This window comes from Meriones unguiculatus, chromosome 3, assembly GCF_030254825.1.
Source record: "Meriones unguiculatus strain TT.TT164.6M chromosome 3, Bangor_MerUng_6.1, whole genome shotgun sequence".
Lineage (NCBI taxonomy): Eukaryota > Metazoa > Chordata > Mammalia > Rodentia > Muridae > Meriones > Meriones unguiculatus.
In genome coordinates this window covers 6,429,771-6,449,955 of record NC_083351.1, presented here as the reverse complement: position 1 = coordinate 6,449,955, position 20,185 = coordinate 6,429,771, and the positions used below count along the sequence as shown (strand labels likewise).

Genomic DNA, 20,185 nt, shown 5'->3' with positions numbered 1-20,185 from the left:
CTAACTCCACCCAAGAGGTTTGAAGTTTGAGCCTCCTGTAAACCCTACGAGCAATTCCGCTTTCCTCAAGTTGATGACACTCGGAGCTCCGACGTTGGCGATTTGTGCGGTTTGAGACCAGTCAGCACCGGACACAGTACGGACCGCTAGAAGCCTGGTAAGCATGAATGAATACTTTCCACTTCAAGATGACAGTATTTGAGAGCCACTGCAGCTGTCTCAAGGAAAAGTCATCACTTTTTTTCAATGCTAGGTGGTGCAAGTGAGTTAAATCTTGCCCAAATCTGTAACGTGTGGTTAAAGCTTTTTAAAAAGGCATCTATATTCCCTGAAATTTACTCGGAATAACTTTGCTTCTTGAGGTTTGGGAGGTGTGGCCTGCTGATGGAGTGCGTAACTAGCATACTGGCTCTTCACACTCCTCCCAAAAGAGAATTTTTTTTTTTATTAAACATTAGTAACTTACCGGGCGGGGGACTTATCTTAATGGTAGAGTGCTTGTCTAGGAATGATTGGATTCAATCCCCTATTCTGAAAAAAAGTTTTATGCATGTTGGAACATACCTATAATCCAAGAAATACTATATTCATTTTTTTATATTCATTTCTTTTTATTTTCGAGACAGGGTTTCTCTGTATAGCCTTGGCTTTTCTGAACTGTTTGTAGACCATGCTGGCCTTGAACTCACAGCATCTATCTGCCTCTGCCTCCCTGAGTGCTGGAACTGAAGGTGCGCCACCATGCCAGGCTATTTTATATTTTCTTAATTTTTTCTTTTTTGGTTTTTCAAGACAGGGTTCCGCTGTGTAGCCCTGGCTGTTCTGGAACTTGCTCTGTAGACCAAGCTGGTCTTGAATTCAGAGATCCACCTGCCTCTGCCTCCCAAGTGCTGGGATCAAAGGTGCCACCACTGACCAGAATTTTAGATTTTTTAAATTTTGAATTGCACTGATATGTTGGATCTCCTAAAGTAACAAAATACAGTGTGCTATATTGTGGGTTGATTGTTCTTGTAGTGATTAAAATGGCTTCCAGAGGAAAGACGGAGACAAGCAAATTAAAGCAGAATTTAGAAGAACAATTGGATAGATTGATGCAGCAATTACAGGATCTGGAGGAATGCAGGTGATTATGTAATTATATGTTGTTTGCTGTAAATGCCTGTTTCTGAGGAGAGTTCAGGCTCCATGGATGGAAGCCCACGTGTGATTGTGGTCTTCTCTGTAGCATTTTATAGTACTTTGCCTGTTGGAGTCATAAAGTCCAGGATGTGAAAGACTTAAAATACTTAACCTCCTGGAAGTAAAGCTTACTTTGTCTTCGTATTTAAAACAGCTTTGCCTGGTCCGAACTCCTGGCTAATGGCTAAAAATACTATGATTGTGCTGGGAGCATGGCTCTCTAGATGAGTGTGCGTCTAACATGCTAGAGACTCTGGACCCAGTCCCCAGCATTGAAGAAGAAGGGCGGGGGGAGGGGGAGCACTCCTGCAACCCCAGCACATGGGAGGAGGATACAGCTGGGCCAGGAGCTCAAGGTCCTTGACTACGTGGTGAGCTCCAGGCCAGCCTTGTTTCAATAAAGCAGAAGAAAACAAGCAAACTGTTAATGGTAGTTTTTAATGGCCTTTCAAAGATGTTATGAGCATTAAGGTGAAGGATAATACAGTGCTTGGTCCAGAGTGAGCGTTCACTGCTCTGGGCTGTTGTTCCTTGTAGTAAATATTGAACAAGCTTAGAGAATAAAAGCAACCTTTTACTCAGGTGACAGGTGCGTTGCTGTTTACTTGCACGGAATACAAGGTGCTTCCTACCATTGATGAGTCTGAGGCTAATTGCAGCTACTTAGCTGTTACTAGATGCTAGGCAGTTTGTTTGATTTACTTCCTATAGAAATCTTAGTAGGATGGTACTATCATTTTCTGAAGTTGTGTAGACACATTGAGGCTTGCCTGTGTCCACTGCCTTGCCCAAGGTTGTGCCCTTGATTGCTTAAGGAGAAGTCACTGTGGGCTTGTCGTGCGCCTCATATTGGTAAAATCTGTTCACGGGCAATGGAAGATCACATGCTCTCATCCCCGAGTTTAACCACACTGAAAGACAGTGGAAGTGCCGGTAGTGTAACTGCGTCGGCGCGAGCCCCACCGGCCGCATCCATTCCCCTTCAGCCTTGCTCTAGAATGAGCATGAAAATTTCCAGACTTAGACTTCTGTATGTTTCTGCATTCTGATGTGAACTGTGACCTAGGGAGGAGCTCGATGCAGACGAATATGAGGAAACTAAAAAAGAAACCTTGGAGCAGCTGAGTGAGTTCAACGATTCCCTGAAGAAAATTATGTCAGGAAATATGACTTTGGTAGATGAACTCAGTGGGATGCAGCTGGTAAGAGGAATTTACTGATGTATTCTTTTTAATTTTTTTAATGTGTGAGTTGTTCTTGTTTGGTGGGCATATTTCAGATAGAAAATGTATACTTAGAAGGCTGAGCATGTAGCTCTGAGGTAGTGTACTTGCCTAGCATGTACAAGATCCTAGATTCTATCCCTAACACCGCAGAAGAAAGAAAGAGTGCTGTGTTTGCCAGACAGCTTCTCGATTGTGTGTCTACTGGGCTCCAGTAGCAAGCTCAGAAATGGCAGTTGAAAACCGATTGCAAGTACCAAAACCTACTAAATAAGACTCAGCTGAGACAGTCAAATACTGCGGATCTACTTGTGTGGAATATTTTGGTTAGTTTTTGCGTCCCTGTGTTTCTAGGCTCTTCAGGCAGCTATCAGCCAGGCCTTTAAAACACCTGAAGTCATCAGATTGTTTGCAAAGAAACAGCCAGGCCAACTGCGGACAAGGTTAGCCGAGGTAAAGCTCTTCACCCTGACCTGGTTGCTGTGTGCACTTTTCTTCCTTGCCTGTGACTGGACTCATTGTGCTAAACTGCTCTTTAAAAACCAGTTGGTGTTAGAGCCACCCTCAATTTTCTGACATTTGTGCCTTGGACAATTATGATTAATTATAAATGAATATTTAAACACTGTGTGGGTAGTTAAGTCACCTCCAACCACTTCCACTTGGCCTTTTGTCCTTACTATCTGGGGCCCTAACTTGAAATCCTGTTGGGAATTCAGCATCAGCATTCCTTCTGTGTATGCACTTTCTTTTCTTTTTAGATTTGTTTGTATTATTTTAAATGATGTGTGTGTTTATTTAAGTACATATGTGCACATATGGGCACGTGCCCTGGGAAGCCAAAGGCTCAGATGCCCTGGAGCTGGAATCAGAGAAGGCTGTTAGTTGCCCAATGTGTGTGGGGGAAATTTAACTTAGGTCCTCTGAAAGAGCAGGACACAGTTCTTAACCACTGAACTGTGGCTCCTGTCTGCCGAGCAGCTTTTTTTGTTGTCATTTTCTTCTATTTTTCTCTGTGCAGCCCTGGCTGTCCTGAACTCACTCTGCAGACCAGGCTGGTCTTGAACTCGCAGAGATCTGCCTGCTTCTGTCTCCCTAGTGCTAGGATTAAAGGTGTGTGCCACCACTGTCCAGTGTTTTTCTTTCTTTTTTGGGGGCTGGGTGATGGTTCTTGTTAAGCATGTTTATAAGCCTGATACTTTCAGAAATCTGTTTATGGATTTGAATATAATTATTCAATTAATTGACCAGCAGGTAATTTCCATGTTTATTTAATTCAGTAGAATAGTAACTGGACAGATGGCTCAGTTCATAAAGTGCCAAGGAGGCAGCACTGGGAGATAGAGACCAGAGGATCCTTGGGGCTCTTGCCAATGACAGACTGTGTCTCAAAAAATAAAGTGGAGAGCAATTTAAGACTTGATTGCTGAAATTAGGAATTGATTGACCTAACATTGACCCCTGGTCTCCCACCCAAATATGCACCTGTGTGATCATAGGAGCACATATACTCCCTCCCTCTCCCTTTCCCCCTCCCTCTCCCTCTCCCTCTCTTTTCCTTTCTCTCCCTCTGTCTCTCCCTCTCTCCCTCTCTCTCTCTCTCTCACACACACACATACATACACACAGAAAAAAAAGAGCATAGATGAGATTGGTTGAGCTTGAGTTCCTGCTGTACATACTGGGTGGGGTTTATGACCTTTGGCAAGTTGTTTTATTCAACCTGTACCTTGGCTTTCTTATCCGTAAGAAGGTGATTATGACAGTTTCTACTTGTTGTCCTGTGGGTTTGATGACACTTAGATGCTGGCTGCAGTCCCAACTCCTTGGGAGGTAGAGGAAGGAAGCTGAGCTGGACAGTGTAAGAGACCCTGTCTCAAAAATAAATAAATAGGGCCAGTGAGGTGCACTGGGTAATGGTGCTTTCCATCAGGCCTGACCCCCGGGGGGAGAGCTGACTCCTGAAAATTGTCCTCTGAGTACCACACAAGCACACAAATAAATATGAAAAAAGAAAAGTAGGCCAGTCATAGAGTTCAGCAGTAGAGTACCTGCCAAGCCTGAACAAGACACTGGATTAAAACTCCAGCAGAATCAAAATTAAATACATTTTAAGATTCTTTTTAGAGCAAGGTGGCTCACACCTGTAATCCTTGAGAGGCTGAGACAGGAAGATTGAGTGCGAGGCCAGCTTGGCCTCTTGGCCAGTTTCTGCCCTCTGAGCTCTTCAGTTGAGCGGAAGAGTGAAGTGGTTTCAAAAGAAAACAAGCAGTATAAAGCATGTAGAATAGTAGCAGTGTGCAGTGTCTGCCTGTGTTTCTGCCAGCAAGGATGGTGCCGAGCATGGCTCCCAGGAGTCTGGTGCTGGTCACCCCATTCAAACCAGAGACTGAGTTACTTTTAAAACCTCATTTCTTAGCCAGAAAAAGCAGGATATGTTTTAATCCCAGCAGGAGGGACATGGAGGCAGGAGGATCAGGAGTTTAGGGGTACCCTTGGCTACATATAGTGAGTTTGAGCCAGTCTTGCTATGTATGAGCCTGCCTCAAAGGGATTGGAAAGACAGCCCAGTGGCTAAGAGCCAAACGGCTCCTGTGGAGGACCTGGCTTCAGTTTCAGCACCTGGGCAGAGCACATGGGTCTGTAACTGCGATTGGAGAGGTTCTGATGCCCTCTTCTGGCCTCCACAGTACTGCATGCACACAGTGCACAGACAGACAAGCAGGCAAAATACTCGAGCTCCTAATACATCTTTAAAAAGAAAAAATCCTAGTCTGGTGAAATGTCAGTGGGTACCAGCACTTGCCATACAAACCTGAAAAGCTGAGTTCAACCCCTGAAACCCATGTAAATGTGGAAGGGAGAACCAGCTCCCTCAGGCTGTGCTCGGACCTCTGCTTGCATGCTGTGGCATACCTGCTCACATGTACAGCCATACACAACAATAGATAAAATTCAGAAAGAGAAGGCAAAGAAAAGTACTGTCTCCGCTGGTCTTCCTGAGGGTCTGAGTTCAATCGCCAGCACCCACATGGGGGCTCATGACCATCTATCTATAAAGGGATTGGATGCCCTCTTCTGGCATGCAGCCAGAACACTCGTAAATTTAAAAAATAAATACATTTTAAAAATGTTTTAAAAACAGAAAACAAAAACTCTTACAAAACAGCTTGTTGCCAGTGGGAGCTTTTGGCTGCAGTGGAATTTCTGCCTAAATGGTGTTTGTGCTGCAGGTTCAGAGTTAGGAGCCAGCAACATGGCTCAGTGCATGATGGTCCCTGGGACTCATGTGGAGGTGGAAGGAGGGAACAGACGCCACGTGGTTGCCCTCTGAGCTCCTCATGTGCCCCATGAGAAGCGAGAAGTGCACACACACACACACACACACACACACACGCACGCAGATACTCATAACTGAAAACTGCTCAGACTGCTCTGATGCAGTGGCTCATGCCTGTAATCTCAGCACTTCAGCACTTCAGGAGGCTGAGGAAGGAGGGTCACCAACACATTTTGAAGTCAGCCTGAGCTGCAGACTTGAGACTGTTTTGAAAAACAAAAATGGAATGTAAGAAGTGTAAAAACTGTTATGGGTCAGCAAGATGTCTCAGCAGGTGAAGACACCTGTCCCCAGGCCTAATGGCCTGACCTGAGTTTGGTTTTCATCTCTAGACCCTGATGGTAGGAGAGGACCAACACCCACATTGTCCTCTGACTTCACGGGAAGGCCCAGCCATGCATGTGCACGCACAGATCAAATAAATGAAGGTGATTTTTTTTTTTTTTAATCAAGGCCAGGTGGTAGTGGCACACACCTCCTGCACTCAGGAGGCAGAGGCAGGTGGATCTCTGAGTTTGAAGCCAGCCTGGTCTACAGGAGTGAGTTCCAGGATAGCCAGGGCTACACAGGAAAACCCTGTGTAAGAAAAATGTCAAAAACTGACTTGCTAGAGCCACCACCATGATGTCTCATATTGTTTCTGTAGTTTTTCATATTGCCCAAATGGTTTTTTTGTTTTAAGAAGTAGGTCTGGGGGCTGGAGAGATGGCTCAGTGGTTAAAAGTACTGTCTGCTCTTCCAAAGGACCCGGGTTCAATTCCCAGCACTCACATGGCAGCTCACAACTGTCTATACCACCAATTCCAAGGAATCTGACACCTTCACACTAATACACATAAAATAAAATTAAATAAATCTTAAAAAAAATTAAAAAAAAAAAAGAAGTAGGTCTGAAAAGCTGAATTTTCTACATAGAATGTTTTTGGGTTTTTTTGCTCATGTTTTTTTTCTGCATTCGTCCATTCTAGATGGATAGAGATCTGATGGTGGGGAAGCTGGAAAGAGCCCCGTACACCCAGCAGAAGGTGGAGATACTAACCGCTCTCAGAAAGCTTGGAGAGAAGGTACTGGCGTTTCACGTTCTGTCTAGGTAGACATTTGTGTTGTACTTGTCACCGAACTGCCCTGTCATGTGGTCTGTGGACCTAAGACTTTGTAGACCAGGCTGGCCTTGAACTCAGGATCCGCCTGCCTCCCAAGTGCTGGGATTAAAGCTGTGAGCCACCACACCTGTGACCTAAGAGAAATTTTTAATTGTTTTGAAGTTTATGTGTGGTGTGAATGTTTTGTGTGCACGCTGTGAGCCACCACACCTGTGACCTAAGAAAATTTTAATTGTTTTGAAGTTTATGTGTGGTGTGAATGTTTTGTGTGCTTGTGTGTATGTGCAGTGTGTACGTGTGTGCCTAGAGTCCAGGGACGGTGGAGGACAGTTCTGGACCCCCTGGAGCTGGAGGTGTGGGTAGTTATGAGCCAGCATGTGGGTGCTGGAAACTGAACCTGGCTCCTCAGTGAAAGCAGTGAGTGCTTTCAACTGCCAAGCTACCTCTGCAGGCGTGGACCCCTTCCCTGTGGCTCCTAGGGCGTGCTCTACAGTGTGCGTGCACTCACTGGTCTTTGTCCCATCTGTGTAGCTGACAGAGGATGATGAGGCCTTCCTGTCCGCCAATGCAGGTGCTGTACTCAGCCAGTTTGAAAAAGTCTCCACAGACCTCGGTGAGTGAGTGCCCTCGTTATTCCTCCCTCCCCCTCCCCTCTCCTGTGTCTCCTTCCTCTTGCTTGATTTTACTTCTTTTCCTCTTTTTTTTTTTTTTCTTTGAGACCAAGTTTCTCAGTATAGTTCTTGGCTGTCCTGGACTCACTTTGTAGACCAGGCTATCCTTGAACTCACCTGCCTTTGTTTCCCAGCTACTGGGATTAAAGGTACGCACCACTGCCACCCTTTTCTTCTGTCTGTCTGTCTGAGTAAATGTGGGTTTATTAAAGAAAACTGAAGGAACTTCCAATTGTAGAAGGATCTGTAAGGGAGAAGCCCTTTTTTGGTGACGTTGGTGATTGAGCCTAGGACCTTGTCCATCTCTGAAAGCTGGGCTTGGACTACAGCTCTAGACTGACAGAACATGCCTGAGTTTGGAGTGACAGAGTTATTTTGTTTTTAATTCGCTTTATGTTTGTGTGGGGGTTTGTGCATGAGTGCAGGTGCCCAGAGAGGCCAGATAAAAGCACTGGATCACCTGGAATTTAACCTACAGGTGGTTGGGAGTTATTTTTAATTAATGAATTTATTTCTTTTATTTGTGTTTTTTTGAGACAGGGTTTCTCCGTGGAGCCCTGGTTGTCCTGAACTCACTCTGTAAACCAGGCTGGCCTCGAACTCAAAGAGATCTGCCTGCCTCTGCCTCCCTAGTGGTGAGATTAAAGGCGTGCACCACCACTGCCTGGCTGAGAATTATTTATTTTAACATTTTACATACCTGAGTGTTTTGCTTACTTGTGTATGGTGCCCTAGGAGTTCCTAAGAGGGCGTGGGTCCCTGCTCTTGGAGTACTGTCGTGTACACTGGGAACCAGGCCTGTCCTCCAGCAGGTGCTCTTCACCACTGAGCTGTTTCTTCAGCCCCAGTATTCCCAGCTTGGCAGCCTGTTTTAAAACACCTTTCACCAACATGTAACCGCAAAAGTAAATTAGGATTTTACGTTCACTTTCACACCTGGAGCTGAATTAGCCTGCCTAGCCAGTAAGCCATTGTTGGGCCGGACGGTTTAGCACAGCAGATTCTGTTCCATGTGGCCCACCCCGCACCACCCGGGCTGTAATAGCATCCGAAGTGACCTTCTTACTTTGTGCCTTTTCCTTAGGCTCTGGGGACAAGGTCCTTGCTCTGGCAGGGTTTGAGGTGGAAAAAGCCAAGAAATGATGCTGTGGCAGCTTTGGTGCTGCCATCCCCGTCCTTACTGCGCACGGTGCTTTCATCCTGAGGACTCAGCCGCACTGCAAAGCAATAGAGACTGTCAAAACGCAGCGACAGCCCGAGAACAGGTGACATGGAAACACAGTGTGGCTTCTGCTTGGGGTCCTCATCCTACTTTATGTGGGACTCCCATCCTCAGTGACCCTGGGCTTGTTGGGACACAGGGACTTCATTCACTGTGGTTTGTTTTGTTAAGATGTCTTGTTTTTAGTGCTGATAGGAATGAAAGCTGTGAGCTAGTGATCCTGCCCCGATTCTCGTTTGCACGTCTTGGGGTGAGCAGCACAGTGAAGTCCTAGCCCTTCTGTATCTGTAGACTCTTAGAAAGTTTTCATTTTTACCCAGAAAGAGCATGTGATCTGTCTAAAGTCACACTAGAGGCAGAGCTGGGGCTATGGCTCAGGTGTCCTGACTCCTAGTTTTGTTTCTTTATTCTGTACTGTTTTTTTTTGTTTGTTTGTTTGTTTTTTAATAATTAACTTGTATTTGTGCAAGTTTGAAAATGCAGTGTCCTAACCTAGAGTTGAATGGGCACTGAGGACTGTTCCCAGCCTGTGAGTGGGCGGCATGAATGGGGCCCATTGTGTCTCTGGATTCCTAACAAGCAACAATGCAGCCCTTTTGAGAGCCTTCTGCAGTAACTTAACCTCCTGCCTTCTCTCGGTGGGGAGGCAATAGGAAGTGGCAGCCCTGGCCCTCTCTAGACCTCCCGTCAACTCCGAGGGTGGTAACAGTAAGTTAGTATCAACTGTGCAGTTGGGGAGACACACAAAATAAGCTGTGAGGAAAGCACGTTTCTCCCACGTTTCTCCCTGATGGCCACGTCCTTACACATGGACCTTGCCCGCGCTTGTCTGGATTGTGAGCCTTTCTGTGTTTCTCAGTGTTTTGTTTATTTTTTCTCTTTATACAAGGTAAAACATTTTAACTGCTTTTTATAAACTTAAATTCTACTAGGTGCTCTGCCAACTGGACAGATCAGGGGACCTCAGCTATGTAAATGCCTTATTTGGAACTTTTAATGTTGTATTTTGGATTTTTTGAGAGAGGTGGGTCTCTGGGTCAGCAAGATGGCCCAGTGGGTAAAGGTGCTTGCTGCCAAGCCTGATGACCAAAGTTCAGTCCCCCGATCCACCTGGTGAAGGACGAGAACTGACAGGTTGTCTTCTGACTTCCACATATGTGCCATGGCCCATGTGTGTACACACGTACACATGCACACACACACACACACACACACACAATAAATAAATAAAATTTGGAAGGGTCTTCCCATGTTGGAGTCTAAGGCTCAAACTCTTCTCTGCGCGGCCACTTCCTCCTCTGCTTCCTCCTCCTCTTCCTCCCCTCCCTCTCCCCCTCCCCGGAAGTTGGTACTGCAGATGAATGCTGCTATGGCTTCCCATTGGGCTGCTTCATTCACTGTCTCCTGACTGTCACTCACTGAAGTGTAGCACACCAAGAAAGGCTGATAACCAAAGGTGCTGTGTATATGCCACCACCGTTTCCTAGAGAGGACATTCACCTTAACACAGAAGTCACATTTCACAGTGCAGATTCAGCAACGCTGTGCAGCTGGCGACCCGGGGCCACGTCACTCCTGTCACCATGCGGGGAGCCTGGATCTGGGAAGCTCCACAATGTCTTCCTCTAGCCCCTCCAGCATCCACCGGTGCACTCTGTATTCTCTGCGGACTCACCTCTCTGGTACATAATAGGAACACACGTGATTGTGCTCTGGGTGGCCTCGTTACACATCTCGCTTCTTCACGCCAGACAGTGTTTACAAGGGCAACCCACATCGTAACACTTCAACACTTCACTCCTTTTTATGGCCGAATAATGCTTCACTGTGTAAATACTGCATTTGTTTTGCCACATGTTTGATGAGCACATGAGTGCATTTCACTGTTGTGAACAGTTGCACTACAGACATTTCTACACTGTGCTTGTTGGACTCCGATTTTCATTTTCTGTTGGGTCAGTACCTAGTGATAGCATTATTATGATGGCAGTGGTGCATGCCTTTAATTCCAGCATTTGGGAGGGAAAGGCAGGAGGATCTCTCTAAGTTCAAGGCCAGCCTGATCTACAGAGTGAGTTCCAGGACAGCCAGGGCTACACATGGAAACTCTGTGTTGAAAAACAAAAACAAAACAAGACAAAATTATGTTGAGTTTTAAGCTGTAGCAAGATTATCCTTTACCTTATGATCCCCCAGTAAACCAGGAAGGAATCTAGGGCTGTTTTGAAAGAGACTCATGTCAGTCTGGAATCCTTAATGTTGGTTTTCCTTAAACATTCTTAAAGAACAGCACTGAGAGATTAGGTATTGTGGCATCCACCAGAACCCCAGCTTGGGGAGGTAGAGACCTGGGGATGAAGAGATTGAGGCCAGCCAGGGCTTCTTAGTGAAACCTCTTCTCAAGCAAGGAGCAAACAAACAAGCAGGTCAGTGTAGTGAGGTACTTACTGCGGATCACATCTGTCTAGTCTACTTAAAGTCATCTTCCGCTAACAGGCACTGACACTCAAGGCTGCAGTCACTTCATCTTATGGACCTTCACTTTGTAGGTCTTCACTAAGAAGACCTGCCTCATACAATTACTTTGCATTTTTCTCCCTTAATACATACACACTAGCCTTGGCTCTAATCCACCATTCAGCTGCCCACCTTAGCACTGTTTAACATCTGCTTCCCCCATGTCATGTTCACCAGTAAGTTCTGTGCAAGTGCAGTTACTAAATGCTTGCCAGCCATGTCTCCTGTTCACATTTGCACACTTTCTTCAGTCTGTGGAACTTGGACGGTCCTGTCACGTGCAGCAGATAGCCCATCAACATTCAGATACCAGGATGTTCTGCTGAAAATTCCTGCGTTTCAAGCCAGGTGTGGTGCCACACACCTTTGATCCTAGCACAGGGGAGAAGCAGAGGCAGTATGTCTCTGAGTTCCAGGCCAGCCAAGGCTACATACCAAATCCATGTCTATATAAATAAGTAAATAAATTTCTTCATTTCTCAGAGAATTTGGGCTGAAGCAAAAAAAGAAAAAAAAAAGTGTTCCAATGAAAGAGTGTCTAAGTGGGTTCTTAGTGAGATCTAGTAAGGGAAAACATTCTCTGTGTCAGCCTTGTGTTTGATCTTGTGAATGGTAAATCAGGTTATTCTAGGCAGATAGGTTCCCCATGAGAAACCAAGGCTGCAGGGCGGCTTGTTAACTTTGATTGTTAGGCCTTTTACTAAAGGCAGACGCAAGGAAGGGCATCTTTAGTGAATAAAAGACTGTGAAAGTCCTCCATTGACTTGTGTCTTATTGCAGTAAGTGAATAGACAGTTGTAGTTATTACAGTGTAGGTGAACCCGGCTGTCACTCGCAGCTGTCAGTCACCTTCCTGCCTGCTGTTCATTGTTTTTTTCTCTGTATTCTTTCTGTCACAGAGACTTTTCTATTACTTTGCCTCTCAAAATGCATGTATTAATTAGTATTAATATGTAAATTAAAACTGTCAGCATTTCCACGGACACCCAGAAACAAATTGCACCCTTTAATTGCTTCCATTCTTTCTGGCCCTGCAGGTCAAAAGAGTTACTAGAAACGAGAAATGTGTTCAATATTTCATCAAGTTTCCAAAAGCCAACTAAAAGCATGGCCCTGGTAGATAATCCCTGCATGTCTCTTTGACACCCTAACTCAAACTCCATTTTGAAGTTTTTCTCAAAGTATAGATACCATGCTGCTGACAGGACCCTGATCACAAGGGTCATACTGTCCAGAGAAATCATGCTGTCCACATAAATAGCAGTTAGAGGTCTGAGGCTGTCAGTTGGAAGCATCTTAATGTTTTGTCATTTGTGTGTAAGAAATTCTTTGCTTACATCCTCTGACTGGCTAAAATAACTGGGACTGGGGGGTATCTTAGTGGTAGAACATTTGCCAAAACCATAGTGGACAAGGAGAGAGGGAGAGGGAGGGGAACTGTAAAATTACATCAGAAGAGCACATCCAACATGTAGTGGCATCCTCAGGAAGGCTGTCCATCTCTCGTTGGCCTCAGGCTTGAGGTTTAGGCTAGACTGTCTAGCCCGGGAGTCCCAGGCATTCACCTATAAAACTGTGTGGTGTTCCTCCCATACCCCAGTTCCCAAAATAATGACTTTGAGACCTTATTATTCATGAATAAATGTGTAGGACATAAGTTCTTGACTAACTTTTAACTTAAATTACCCAAATGTTCCTATACTATGTGTATGTGTGCCACGTGGCTGGTTTCCTTCTTCGGTTTCATGTATCCTCCTCAGAGTCTTTGGGCAAAACTCTCCCACCTCTGACTCTATCCTAGATTTCCTCTCTTCTGCCAGACTCTCACCTTTTCCTGCCTTAGCTAGCAGGCCATCAGCTTTTATTGACAGGTGATGCTTCCATACAGTACATAAGAGAGTCTTTCTACATTTCCTCTTTTACTCTAATAAAAGGAGCTTTCTCTTATATAATAAACTATGAACAGTAAAAACAATTATGAAAACTATCATGTAAGAGTGTCTAGTCCATTTGTACTTGGCACCTTTGGAGAAAGTGCTCTACCTATCTTGGTGACTTTAGAGTTCCTTACCAAATCACTTTCTTTCACAGCTTGGATTTGTCAAACTGAAAACAACTTCTTTTTTTTTAATAATTTATTTAATTTTATTTTATGTGCATTAGTGTGGAGGTGTAGATCCCTTGGAATTGGCATTACAGACAGCTGTGAGCTGCCATGTGGGGGCTAAGAATTGAACCCGGGTCCTTTGGAAGAGCAGACAGTGCTCTCAACCACTGAGCCATCTCTCCAGCCCTCCTGAAAACAACTTCTTAGACCTAAAAACATCTTAAATCCTAAATAACTTAAGCTTAATTGTGGGACTATCTATCTAGTTTTCAACCCGGTCAGAAACTTGAGAAGGAATAAATTCCTGAGTATCCAGGAAGTGCAGAACAAGCAGCTTCCAAAATAATAGAAATGACAGAGGCAGCTGGCTACCTGGACAGTCACCCAAGTTTCTCAGCAACTGTTGGAACATCATCTTCAGCCTTCTGGCCCAACATATCTGATACACTTTTGTGAAGCAGGAATTATGAAGGATTGCTTACCTTCTTGGCAAAGCTTGGTAGTGGACTTCTCTGCATCCAGTTTTTCTGTTTTGGACAGTGTAATGTTGGCAGTTTCTCACCCAGTGGCAAGTTTACCACCCCTGAAACAAACTCCATAGGAGATTCTTCAATGTCCGTCATTGTCTTTGAAGTAGAAGGGGTGCTACCAGGAGCAGACCCATCTCATTGTCCCAAAAAATAAACCCTTAAATTAATAAAATATCTTTAACCACCGTGTTCTGTAGGTCTCAGGTTTTTGAAGACTATCTGTAGTATATCTGAATAGGCAAACATTTGTTTCTAGCTACTTATTATCTGTTCAACCTAGAAAGCATATTTCTGTAATAAACTATAATAGTATCTGACATGACCATGAGTTTGATTGACTAACATTACCTTGAATTTTTTAATTATCCTAAACAGTTTGTAATAGTAGGTTTTTCTTAAAGGGCTAGAACTTAGTATTGCATCCTTAAGAGCCATCTGGGTACAATGCCTCAGAAAGAGTTAATACATGTTGTAACCAAAATATAACCTTAATTTTGTATAGTATACAAAAAATCTATACCAGTATAATCAAATATAAATTCAATTCTGTATCAGTATACAAAGATCTATACCAATGTTGTCAAATAAAACTTCAATTTTGTATAAGATTTACACCAATGTAAAATTTTTGGCTTATTATTCCTATATCCCCCTTTTTCTCTCTCAACCCTTCTCACCCTACATAAGAAAGAAGGAAGTCCTGACTGGAATAGTCTGAAAGGCTGGACCAACTGAGATCAACAACTTTCTTTGAAGCTGTGCTAGAAGCAGGTTGTAATGAACTAGCAATTGAGGCAGTCTGAGGTTGGATCACACGGTGCTGGAGTTGAGGGTGAATCCTGACAGTGCAGCTGTGACTTCATTGGCGTCTGGCGCTTTTGTTCTATAAACTATAAACTCACAGGTAATGCACATTTTTGCATAAGCACAAGTGTGGAACATGCAGTGTGCACACACCAGTTAACGACAACTTTTCTTTTTGTTTGAGCAGGTAAAAAAAAAAAATCTTTCTTTTTGTCTTTTTTTTTATTTTTATTTTTTCATTCAAGACAGGGTTTCTCTGTGTAGTCTAGCTGCCCTGGGCTCACTTTGTAGACGAGGCTGGCCTTGAACTCATAGATCTGACCACCTCTGTCTTCCAAGTGCTGGGGTTAAAGGCACATCTATCTTTCTTTATAGCTAGTTTGGACTGTATGACCAAACTAATATAAATCTCCATCCATGCCATATGAAAGGACGGCATGTACTAAAAAGTCATGAGGACTCTGTAACCAACAAGATTTATTGGCTGTGCACAGACATTCGCGTCTCAGCCAGTCTCAGAGCTGTTCCTAAGTAGAGGGATTAGCACATACTCTACCTGTCTTGTTCTTTCTCTTGATTTTCTTTTTCCTGTTTGTAACCAATATCTTCAGGGGCTCTCCCCCATCCACCCCCCGTCAAATCTGATTTTTATCAGTTTAGACAGAATCCACAATTTTTCTCCTGTTGAAACAAAGGCAAAACTGTTGGCCTAACAACAACAACAAAAAAAAAACCCCACCAAACTCTTATTTACATTTCTTTCATCTTTTTCTCCCTACTCCACTCCAATCCCTTCCATCACTCCAGCACCAGCTAGGAGAGGGGGTGCAGTTCTTTCTTAGCTGCTTCCTGTTGGTTAGGGTGGTCAGGTTCCTTGGAGCCAGTCCAGTCGTCATGTCCGTCAATCTCCAACTCCTTATCTCACAGCAGCACCTAGGAACAGGAATGGGGAAGCAGGAGCAGCATTGTTCTTTCTCTGATCTCCACACTCCAGAGTCCTCAGATTTATACTGTCTGCAGCTGGCAAAGAGCTCGCCTCAGGGCATGCACAAAGTAAATAGTCTGCTGCTGTGGACAGTCTGAATGAGTCCCACACCCCACACCTGGGACCAAAACAAAACATGTTCCTTGTCTTTCGTTCTGAAGTTCAGGCATCCTTAAAATAGACAGGCTGATCTAGTTCAGTCTTTTCCCCCCATAATCCAGTGTCTCTCAGCAGCTGTTGTTTTTTGTTTATTAGCATTAAAATTTTTTTAAGAATTTATTATTTATACAATGTTCTACCTGCATGTGTGCCTGCATGCCAGAAGAGGGCTCCAGATCTCACTACAGATGGTTGTGAGCCACCATGTGGTCGCTGGGAATTGAGCTCAGAACCTTTGGAAGAACAGCCAGTGCTCTTAACCTCTCTCCAGCCCAGCATTAAAAAATTTAAAGTCAATAGAGTACTCTGTAATTGTCTTGGGGGAGGTTCTTTGTTACCCCTTTCTGTTAAACATCTCTTTTAAGGTACAATTGGATCTCTCCATGACTGCTTGTCCTATAGGGTTGTAAGATATATCTTCCTCATTTTCTATATCATAATGTCTAATACACGGTTGCACGTTACTGGGTACGTATATTGACACGTCATCAGCTCTAATCTGTACGGACGCTTCTGAGATACCACCATCTTAATAAAGGTGAAATCTTAGAATCATCTTTTTTAGAACCTAAGGTTGAATTCTGAATGTGTTGGTATAGTATGATGTATCAACACATGTACATACTTAAACATTTTAAACTCTGCCAAATGACACATGCCATTGCTCCCAGGTGGCAGCAAGCACAGTCTGTCTTAACTTAGTATACTGTGTTTCTTTGGGTTGCCATCTGAATTTTTCACAACCTTTTTTTTTTTTAGAGAGAAATGTGGATTTCTCTCATCTCCATCATTCCCTTAACAAGAATCATTTTAGGTTTTATAACAGATGTAGACTGCCTTTTTGCAGTCTTGTTACAAGGTGGTGCTCTATTTTCTGGCCTTCCTCTTCAATTTTAGTTATAATTTGTCTTGTCATGTTTGTCTTCATATCGTTAATATTTTAGTATCCTCCTCATTTTTAAAAAAAGATTTATTATTTATACAGCATTCTGCCTGCACACCTGTTCTTGCTATAGATGGTTATGAGCTACCATGTGGTTGCTGGGGATTGAACCCAGGTCCTCTGGAAGAGCAGCCAATGCTCTTAACCACTGAGCCATTTCTCCAGCCCATCCTCCTCATTTTTATTTACTGATTTTTCTAATTTTTTTTTCCTAAGGTTTGTGTCCAATTTTCATTCTTTTCCTTTTCTGGTACCTCTAAAGCCCTTATTTTTGAGAAGGCATAGAAAGCCGTTATGATTACCAAGACAAAGTTTATTTATCTCTCCCTTTTGTTTCTATCTTTAATCCATTAAAAATGGCATTATATAAAGTCCAAAAATTCTGTTATTTTTTGTCTTTTCATCTTTATGTCTATTTTCTTTAAAGTGATCAGTTTGCAATTATTTATATTTATCTGTGAATTATAATATCCAGTTTTTTCTCTTTCTTTAGCATTTAGCATGACTTCAAAGATACTTGGCTGGTCAGAGGCCCCTGTTTGGGCTTGGATTTGTCTGTGGTGCACCTGTGCTTCAACTAGCACCTAGTGTTGGCAGCTGGCTCCGCCTTCTTGGCTGAGTGTAGCAGGCTGCCCCACTGGTTCCACCTTCTGCCAGCCCTGGCCAAGCCTCCTCGTTGGCCATGCTTCTGTGGGACTTCAGGCCTTTACCTGCGGCCACCTGCTAGGAGTCTTGGGACTGTGTGCCCTTGCCATGCTGGGGTAGGCCAGCGCCTCTTACCAGGCACCAGGCTGGGGGTGCAGTGGGCAGAGACTGGGTTGGTGCTTTTTCCAATGAGCTTTCTGACCCTTCTCTAGAACCATGCTGTGCTTAGGAAAAGCAGCAGCTACTGTATGCTGAATGTTCATGCTCACACACACATTTTGCACACATACAATAGTAATAATAAATAAAATGTTTAAATTATGTCAATAAGATTTAGATGCACAAGTGTATCATTATAGTCTTTTGGCTTTGTTATACAATGATAACGTTGTGTTTAAAGGGTTGGGGAATAGCTCAGTTGCAGAGTGCTTGTGTAACATGCAGGAAGCCCTCAGCTCATCACCAGCACTGCATAAACCAAGAATAGTGTCACAGCACACGTGTTATCCTAGCACGCAGGAAGTGGAGGCAGGAGGAATGGACATTTAAGGTCATTCTCTGCTCTGTTGCAAGTTTGAGTCCAGCTTGGAATGCACAAAGCCCAAACTCCAAAATAAATATAACAATGAACAAAAAAGATACCTACAAGTGATCATAGTTATCTGGGTTCTTAGAGACATTCAAATGTGCATTTAAATGGAAAGGTATACGTATGTTATAAAGAATAGTACATAACTCAACAATTCGTCTGTAATTGTTTTTACTTTATGGTCAGCCAGCTTGATAAAAGTGTGCCTCTCCTTAAGTTACTAATTGTGGCCGGATAGTGGTGGTGTACGCCTTTGACCCCAGCACTTGGGATTCAGAAACAGATCTCTTGAGTTTGTTACCAGCCTGGCCTATAGAGCGAGTTCCAGAATGCCAGTGCTACACAGGGAAACCCTGTCTCAAAAAATACACACACACACACATACACATTAATCGTGGCTGGAGAGTTGGCTCGATCGAGAGCACTTCCTGCTGTTGCAGAGGACCTGGCGTAGTTCCTAGCACCGACATGGTGGCTCACGTCTGTAACTCCAGGTCCAGGGCATCTGGTGCTCTCTTCTGGTCTCCGAGGGCTCCTGCCCATAAACTCATGCACCTATGCATATGTATACTAAATAAATGCAAAAATAAACTTAAAGATATTATGTTACTAAACTGGACACACTGGGGAGGCAGAGGCAGGAGGATCTTTATGTTTTCAAGGCCAGCATGGTTTACATATCCAGGCTCAGGATAGCCAGAGATCCATAGATAGACCCTGTCGCAATAACAAATGACAACAATAACACACACACACTCACTTGCTAATAAGCTGTTTTGGAGAGTTTTTGAATGGAGAGAGAGAATTTTTTTTTTTTTTAAATAGTGCTGGGCATCAAACTCCAGGGTGGTAGGCAAGTGCTCCACCTTTGAGCCTGACCTCCATCGCTGCAGTTCTCCACTTCTAACCTAATTCCATCACTTTTTCCTGCCCGGTTTTTGTTTGTGTGTTAGCTGATCCTGGCCTGCATCAGGTTTGAGGGCCAAGTGCCTTAGTGCTGAGCCAGCTCTCTGGACCTGACCTCAGATTGTTTTATGTTGCCCAGGCTGACCTCAGTGATCTGCTTCAGCCTCCGGAGTTTTGGGATTACGGGTTTATACCTAGTTCCTCCTGCTTGTCCAGGGCCTTCTATGCGCTTATAAATATTCTGTGAAGAACTGCTTTGAAGCTGCAGTATAAAGAATTGTGTGCTATGGAGATGGCTGTGCATACATGAAAACCTGGGTGTGGTTTCAGAGCGCGCACGCACGCGCGCGCGCACACACACACACACGCACACACACACACACACACACGGAGGGGGGAGGGGCATGGTCGAGCATGACTGTAACCCCAATGCTGTTGGGAGCAGAGACAGGAGGATCACAGGCTTGCTGGCACCCAGCCTAGCCCCAAAGCTCACTGCAGTCTTGAGTCATCCTCCACTGGCCTCCATATGGGTGTGTACCCTCACACATGCACATACATCATACACACAAAACTGTAAAAGCAAAATAAACAGGCATATTAGCACACGCCTTCAGTCCCTTAGCTCAGGAAGATCCCTTAGCAAAAGGATTGCTGTGAGTTTGAGGACAGCCTGATTCCCATAGTGACTTTCAGGCCAGCCAGGAGTACACTGAGACCCTGTCTCAAAAAAAAAAAAAAAGAAAAAGAAAAATGGGCACCAGCTTTAAAGCAGGCTCTGCTGAGATGGTTCAAAGGGTAAGGCAACAATGCTCACTGAGTGCAACCTAATCCCTGGATCCCACAGTGGGAGAGCCAATTCCTGAGGACTGTCCTTGGTCACACGAGACATTGCATGCACCATCCCCACCATATACACAAAGAAAGAATAATGAGAGTGTTAAAGAACGCTGAGGGCAGTGGTGGCCCTGTGTCTGGCTAACTAAGGGGGGTGAGTTGAGTGTAGGCGTCTGGAGGGATGGAGAGTGAAGGTCTTAGGCCTCACTGAGCACCCAATGTGGGAAACAGCTCACAGCTCTGTTCCTCCTGTGGTTCCCTTTGCTGGAGGTGTGGGGAAGGACTTTGTCTGTTATGTTTCCTCTTAATGATGCAAATGAGTTTTAAGAGACCTTGTAATTGCCTGATGAAAGAGTATGAATGGGCTTGTGGGAACTAGAGTGTTAATACTTGAGTCTGCCTCAGCAGGGCATCATTGGCAG

At 44.2% G+C, this 20,185-nt stretch overlaps 1 protein-coding gene across 1 annotated transcript; it reads left to right on the top strand.

The window, feature by feature from the left end:
* The first annotated feature begins 18 nt into the window (after positions 1 to 18).
* On the top strand, positions 19 to 14,507 carry Lzic (leucine zipper and CTNNBIP1 domain containing). Its single transcript, XM_021636194.2, has 7 exons — positions 19 to 157; positions 1,018 to 1,126; positions 2,249 to 2,384; positions 2,760 to 2,858; positions 6,714 to 6,809; positions 7,380 to 7,461; positions 8,604 to 14,507. Exons 2-7 carry the CDS (start codon positions 1,026 to 1,028, stop codon positions 8,660 to 8,662), a joined length of 573 nt encoding a protein of 190 aa, XP_021491869.1. The 5' UTR covers positions 19 to 157; positions 1,018 to 1,025; the 3' UTR covers positions 8,663 to 14,507.
* The last annotated feature ends 5,678 nt before the right edge of the window (positions 14,508 to 20,185 follow it).

What these genes read in the sequence shown, in the direction of transcription:
- Lzic (XM_021636194.2), top strand. Translation starts at nt 1,026, where the DNA reads ATGGCTTCCAGAGGAAAGACGGAGACAAGCAAATTAAAGCAGAATTTA. An exon ending in CAGGATCTGGAGGAATGCAG is followed by an intron (nt 1,127 to 2,248) that starts GTGATTATGTAA and finishes ACTGTGACCTAG; the next exon opens with GGAGGAGCTCGATGCAGACG. An exon ending in AAAAGTCTCCACAGACCTCG is followed by an intron (nt 7,462 to 8,603) that starts GTGAGTGAGTGC and finishes CCTTTTCCTTAG; the next exon opens with GCTCTGGGGACAAGGTCCTT.